At 59.5% G+C, this 6,903-nt stretch overlaps 1 protein-coding gene across 7 annotated transcripts in view; it reads right to left on the reverse strand.

Annotated features, from left to right (window-relative positions):
* The window catches only part of LOC102990664 (rho guanine nucleotide exchange factor 10-like protein), an 86,081-nt gene that overhangs the window by 55,098 nt on the left and 24,080 nt on the right, over positions 1-6,903 (reverse strand). For 5 of the 7 annotated variants that reach the window (XM_028483929.2, XM_024125359.3, XM_028483933.2 and 2 more), the window contains exons 9-12: positions 5,732-5,746; positions 5,312-5,493; positions 1,961-2,076; positions 1,350-1,477 (exon numbers count right to left, since the gene is read on the reverse strand). In XM_028483929.2, the coding sequence (XP_028339730.1) occupies positions 1,350-1,477; positions 1,961-2,076; positions 5,312-5,493; positions 5,732-5,746 (441 nt within the window). The remainder of the gene's footprint in view (positions 1-1,349; positions 1,478-1,960; positions 2,077-5,311; positions 5,494-5,731; positions 5,747-6,903) is intronic. The other 2 variants (XM_028483931.2, XM_024125360.3) reach the window with 1 other exon arrangement.

Here is a 6,903-nt window from a genome sequence, read left to right on the forward strand (position 1 = left end):
CGCGGAGCGGCTGGGCACGTGAGCCGTCGCCGCTGAGCCTGCACGTCCGGAGCCTGTGCTCCGCAACGGGAGAGGCCACGACAGTGAGAGGCCCGCGTACCGCAGAAAGAAAAAAAAAAAAAGCATGGCCAGAGAGGCCAGTGGCCTGGCAAAGCCTCAGTCCCCGGGGGGAGGACTCCCTCCTCGCACCACAGCCCCGGGGAGGGGGCAGGTAACTCCCCCGAGCGACCAGGCCACGGCCCCCAGCCCGGCCCAGGCACCCTGGCGTGGGTGCCTAGCAAGGCCATGGGGGGTCTGGCCCTCCGCAGGCTGCGACTCGAGAGGCCCTCCAGGGCCCCACCTGGTCAGGGTTCCACAGGCCTCGTCAGACACCTGCACACGCCTGACCCGGAGCCTCTGACTTGGGCCTGTTCCCAACACCTGGCACAGGGCACTTGCTTGGTAAATGTCTCCTGAACGGACACATGAATGAATGAAAAAATAAATGAATGGCGGTATGTACAGGCTTGGGGCGGCCAGAGGTCACTGTGTCAACACACTGTCATCTCACCTTAGAGCAGCGGAAGCCCCTTCGTTGTTCTCCGGGGCCCATTTCCCCGCTGTGAGACATCCCAGCCCCCGGGAGGTGGGCAGGAAGGTGAGGAAGGGGCGCAGAGAAGGGGAGAGAGCCGCTCAGCAGGGCACTGTGAGCCACTGTGCGAGGGCCCCCAGAAGGTTCCAGGCTGCTGACCCTCAGACTCCAGTCCTGGGCCTTGCATCCTGGCTCCCGGACCTGCCTCAGACCACAGCGCCCCAGTCTCCCCTGCCCTGCAGCCACTGTGCTTGTAACACTGTCCCCGCCCAACCGAGAGGTCAAAACCTGGGCTCTGAGGCCCTCACTGCGCCAGCCTAGGCTTCGGAGTCAGACTCCTCAGAACCCAGCTCTGCCACCTACTTCTGAGCCTCACCTTCCTCCTCTGGAGAGTGGGGATCAGACAGATAGCGTTCCCCATCTCTGCATCAATTCCACAAACGTCAGCTGCGGGTTGACGGAGCATAAGCTCCTGTGGGAGCATTTGGGGGGAGGCTGGATCCATGAGAGGAGACCCAGGGCCTGGTCCCAGGGGACTGCACAGTCTACCCACCGACGGCAGGGTGTCCCAGTAGCCTAACAGAGGACAGACTCACCCCAGGTACAAATAGGTCGTTCGTTCATTCATTCATTCATTCACTCATTTGACCACGAGCTCCTGCTCTGTGTCAAATGCGTTGCCAGGCACGGCCCACGATGCGTGTACGCGCCCCCCCCCCGCAGTGCTGGCAAGCAGGCTGGTCCTGACACCCCTCTCCAAGGCCCCTCTTCTTCTCACTTGTCGGGTTTCCCGGGAAGCAGGAGCCTGAGGCGGCACTTGTTGGCCGAGTGGATCTCCTCCTCCTTCACCCGCATAAGCCTCTGCAGGGCCAGGCACCAGTCTTGAGCCACGGTCATGTTCAGGTTCTAGGGTCAAGGAGGCCAAGGAGGTCACCATACAGCCCTCTGGCTCCCCGAAAGCCACCCCAGATCCCACAGCAGTCGGGGCCCCAAGGGCGGAGGAGCCGGGGGTCCGTGCGGGAGCTCGACCTGGGCGGCTCACCTGGCCACAAGCAGTGGGGGGATGCCCACTCCCCAGGCTCCAGGCCTTGGTTCAGACCTCCCCCATCCATGGCACCCCTCCTCTGAGAGGGACACACCCTCCCAGCCAGCTTCGTTTCCAGCCCGGGACGAGGCTCAGGAAGGAGCTGCAGGACAGACCAGACACTGAGCAGAGAACGAAAAAAAAAAAAAAAAAAATGCCCGGAGGCCGCCCACCAGACTTCCAGGTAGCGACAGGAGCTTCAGCCAGTACTGCTGCTAGTGGGAGCCCGGAGGCCAGGGCACATCGGGCGACTGGGCGGGAGAGGAGCCCACCCACACTTTCCTGCCGAGGCCGGTGCTGGGTACCTGGTAGGTGCCGTGCAGCGTGCTGACAAGGAGGGTGATCTGCTCCACAACAGCCAGGTCCTTCTGCAGGTCCTGCAGCTCCTGGAAGAGGCGCGGGGGCCCGAGGTACACCTTATCTGGGCAGAGAGAGACCCTACTCAGCCTCAGGGGTGGGGAAGGCACCACCAAGGGCCCAAGCAGGTACTCACTGCAAAAACGAAGAGCTGTCACCCTGGAGATATGGCACTAGAGATACAGAAGGAAATGTTACCAGGCTCTTGTCTACCAGCGGGGACAAATCCAATCACGGGTCAAGTCTAGCGCCTAGGATCTGGGCCACTCTCAGTCTATACAAACGGTCACAGGAGACCAGAAGACTGAGAACCAACTGTGCCCATGAGAGGCGAGGAGACTTCACAGGCCCAGGAGAGCGGTGGGCACTGCCAAAAAAGGAAAACCGCAAGTGCAAAGGCACTGTGGCATAAGGAAGCCCAGGAACAGTAAGTTGTTCAAAGATGTACTAAGAACCTACTATATGGCAGGTTCTAGTCTACATGGTGGAGAGACAGCTGCAAATGAGACAGACAGGGTCCCTGTTCTTGTGGAGCTTATGACCCGGTCAGGGGTCAGGGAGGAGTCAATTAACAACTGCAGATGGTGAGAGGTACTGGGGAGAAAGATATCGGGGTGATAGGACAGAGATGGGATGGGGCCTGAGGGTGCCCAGATCTCTGGTGATGATACAAATGCAGTGTTGGGGACGTGGAGGGAGGACAGCAAGAGACAGAGCAGGAGGGCCCAGCAGGACTGGATGGGGAGGTCCCTGAATGCCAGGCTAGGGAATCTGGGCTGTGTTCTCTACACCATGGTTACTCAAGCTGAGCTCTTACAGAATCCCAGGGGCGGAGGCATTTAATTTGGATTTTCATCGAGGTGATTATCTAAAAGTCAGATAAACATCCTCAGTCACCGGGATACAATGACTTTAAAGCCACATCCTGCTGCACGGTATCAGGGCTTCCGTGGACTTTGGTACCACGTGATGGTCACCAGGTAATGCACACAGAGCAAGGTGGGCGTGGGCGGTAAGAGATACGCTCACACCAAACGAAAGGCAAAGAAGGGCTCTGCAGCACCCCAAATGGGGTGAGCTGGTGGGAAATGGAGATCACCGTGAGGCACTTTGGGGTACAGGTGCAGAGAACGCAAAAGGAACTGCCCCATAAGAGGACCACATCCATGTTGAGAGCAATTTGGTGCCAGCAAAACAACATCATCCATCACATTAAATTAATGCTGTTAATTTGAATTTTATTATTTTGTAGCATCATTCTTATTCCATTTGTGATTCTATTTTGGTTTTATGGTTGTTCAAGGGATATAAGCATAAGGAGTCGATTATACCTAGTCTTATACTTGCAAATATTTGAATAACAATATAATAAAAAATCATGCAAGGCCAACTGGGGTTCAACAAGGATTTCTTTTTTCCTCTTTGAAGGGGGTCTGGCAGCCTAGTACTCTACTTTGAGAAATGTGGCCATAGATAAAACAGTGGCTGAAGAAGCACTCCCAGAGCAAGAGCCCGAATGGTGGGGGGAGAGTGGAGTGGAGCCACGGCTAAAGGCACCTCTGAGGGGGTCAGATGGGCCAGGAGCCCCTCCCAGGGGGCTTCTGTGAACAGAGAGCCAGGAACACAAGACAGCCTCCCATGCCTCCCAGGCCCGGGGAGGGGAACACAGCAGCTGAAGTGGGCGCAGCCTTCCGAGGACGAGAGTGTGTGGTGAGTCCCTCCCTCAGAGCCACCTCCCAGGTCAGGGATGGACAGAGCTGGCCAGTGGGGAGGGGTGACAGCCAAGTGCCTTCCTGCTGGCCATGCAGTTACGTCCTTCGTTCATTCAACAAATGTCTATTAACACCCGCCACACACCAGGCTCCGGAGGGCTACAGTCACATCAAGGGGAAAGATGAGATGGCAACCAGACCATCACCATAAAGGTGAAAACACACCCGGGCCTTGAGAGCACTGGACGGGGACCTGGCAAGTCCAAAGGAATCAGGAAGGGCTTCTCTAAGGAAGTGTCACCTGAGCTAAGATGAGTAGGGGCAGACGGACAAAAACAGGATGGCAGGAGAACACTCTGGAAAAGAGAAGAGGCCAGGAGAAGGCCCTGGGGCAGGAGGGGGCTCAACCCCCCAGGAACGGAGAGCTCAGGGCAGCCAAGCCCAGGGAGTGAAGGGGCGGGCTGGGCTGAGGTGGGGCGGCAGGTGGGCCCCCAGGACGGGAGTGTGGGCCCAGGGGCGGCGGCGGGGGGGGGGGACTGGGACTTCACCCTGAGAGCAGCGGGAAGCCACCGGCGGATTTCAGGTGGAGGGCGACACACAGCTCTGATGTGCATTTTGAAGAGTCGGCCTGGGGAGGGTAGAGGATGGGACGGGACAGGACAGGAAGGGGCAAAGGGGAAGGAAAGGCAGCACCGGGAAGTTCCTGCCACAGCACCGCGGAGATGGAGAGAACGGGGCGCATGGGGAGCCTGCCACCCCGAGTTCGCATTGCCCTTGTTGTCCAACAGTCTGAGGGGATGGCACGGGGGAAAGAGGATCCAGGCAGAGCCAGGCAGCCCTGACAGGTGGGCCCCCAGGACGGGAGTGTGGGCCCAGGGGCGGGGTGGGGGGGGGAAACTGGGACTTCACCCTGAGAGCAGCGGGAAGCCACCGGCAGATTTCAGGTGGAGGGCGACACACAGCTCTGATGTGCATTTTGAAGAGTCGGCCTGGGGAGGGTAGAGGATGGGACGGGACAGGACAGGAAGGGGCAAAGGGGAAGGAAAGGCAGCACCGGGAAGTTCCTGCCACAGCACCGCGGAGATGGAGAGAACGGGGCGCATGGGGAGCCTGCCACCCCGAGTTCGCATTGCCCTTGTTGTCCAACAGTCTGAGGGGATGGCACGGGGGAAAGAGGATCCAGGCAGAGCCAGGCAGCCCTGAGCCTGGGCCCTGCGGATTTCAGGGACAGGGTGAGTGTCACTGGGGCCCCTCACTGTATAGACAGGCGAACTGAGGTCCCACGTGGAGGCAAGCAATGGCCAGGCAGGCACTGGAGGTCACCCTTTCTGATCCAAGGTCACTGCGTGTGCATATGCACGCGTGTGCACGTGTGTGCGTGTGCGTGTGCATGCTCGCCAGGGTGTACAGGACCGGGGTGGGCAGGGGCTGTGAGGTGTGACTGCGTGATTCGCACACTCAGGTAGGGATGTGGGTGTGTTTGTGTACAGTTATGTACAGCAGGAAAAGTCTCTGGGCCAAGTGCCTGTGGGCCTGGGGGCCGAGCCCGGGCAGGTGCTCCCAGGGCAGTGTCGGGCAGGTACTCACTCTGGGCCTGGCCTGCAGCCGAGGCCTTCTTGGCACCGGCGTGCTGGATGAGTACGTTGTCCTTGTCATAGGAGCCGCCCTCCTGGCCCACCTCCACCACCTGCACCTGGGGCAGCGCCGTGTTCCACTTCACCACGTACTTGGGCCCCAAGGGCACCAGGCTGCTGATCTCCAGCTGGCCCCTGCCAGGAAGAGAGGACACGGCCCTGGAGAGCCTGCAGCACCCAGCCCCAGGGCCAGCCAGAGCCACTCCTCAGCAGGTCAGCTCAGCCAGGCACCTCACAGCCCAAGCACAAGCCCTCAAGCCAAAACCAAGCCAGGCGGAGCGGGGAACGGAAGAGGGGGCAGAAGCGTCAGGGCGTCCGAGCCCCAGCCCCACATCCAGAATCACACGCCCACTCCAAGCCTTGGCGCCCCTACCTGTGGTTGGCAGGCCTGAGGAAAAAGACAAGAAGGGTTGTTATCATTACGGAGTGGTTTCTGCAGCCACTGAGACCCCCCCTGGGGGTCGGTCACTGGGCTGGGCCAGGTGTGGGCAGAGGGGACCACACGGAGGGCCTTTTCCCTGGACTGGGTACTGGCCTTCCATCACCCATTCCCACAGTGGCCCTGCTAGGAAGCCTGTGTTATTCCAGAAAAGGAAACTGATGCTCAGACAGGTCACATGACTCACCCCAAGTCACCCAAGATGACCCCCCCAAAAGTGGGCCACTAACACTCTCATCACACTTTCACGCCATGCTAGGCTCCAAGCAACAGGAGGGCAGAGAGGGTGTAGGTCAGATCCCTGGCACCTGCACGAAGCCCAGGATCTAAACGGTACTTAAAAATTATCGTGCCTAGGCGGAGAGAAGATGGCGGACGCGGAGATCACCTTCCTCCCCACAAATACATCAGAAATACATCTACACGTGGAACTGCTCCTATAGAACACCCACTGAACGCTGGCAAAAGACCTCAGACCTCCCAAAAGGCAAGCAACTCCCCAAGTACCTGGGTAGGGCAAAAGAAAAAAGAATAAACAGAGACAATAGGGACGGCACCTGCACCAGTGGGAGGGAGCTGTGAAGGAGGAAAGGTTTCCACACACTAGAAGCCCCTTCGCGGGCGGAGACTGCGGGTGGCGGACCGGGGGAGCTTCGGAGCCGCGGAGGAGAGCGCAGTAACAGGGTGCGGAGGGCAAAGCGGAGAGATTTCCGCACAGAGGATCGGTGCCGACCGGCACTCACCAGCCCGAGAGGCTTGTCTGCTCACCCGCCTGGTCGGGCGGCGGCTGGGTGCTGTGGCTCGGGCTTCGGTCGGAAGCCGGGCGAGGACTGGGGGTGGCGGCGTGAACGCAGCCTGAAGGGGTTAGTGCGCCACGGCTGGCCTGGAGGGAGTCCGGGTTAGTCTGGAGCTGCCTAAGAGATAAGAGACCTTTTCTTCCCTCTTTGCTTCCTGGTGCGCGAGGAGAGGGGTTTAAGCGCGCCGCTTAAAGGAGCTCCAGAAACGGGCGCGGAGCTACCGAAGAGACAAGAGACTTTTTCTTGCCTCTGTCTCCTGGTGCGAGAGGAGAGGGGATTAAGCGCACCGCGTAAAGGAGCTCCAGAAAC

The sequence above is a fragment of the Physeter macrocephalus genome, unplaced genomic scaffold (assembly GCF_002837175.3).
Source record: "Physeter macrocephalus isolate SW-GA unplaced genomic scaffold, ASM283717v5 random_99, whole genome shotgun sequence".
NCBI classification, from domain to species: Eukaryota; Metazoa; Chordata; class Mammalia; order Artiodactyla; family Physeteridae; genus Physeter; species Physeter macrocephalus.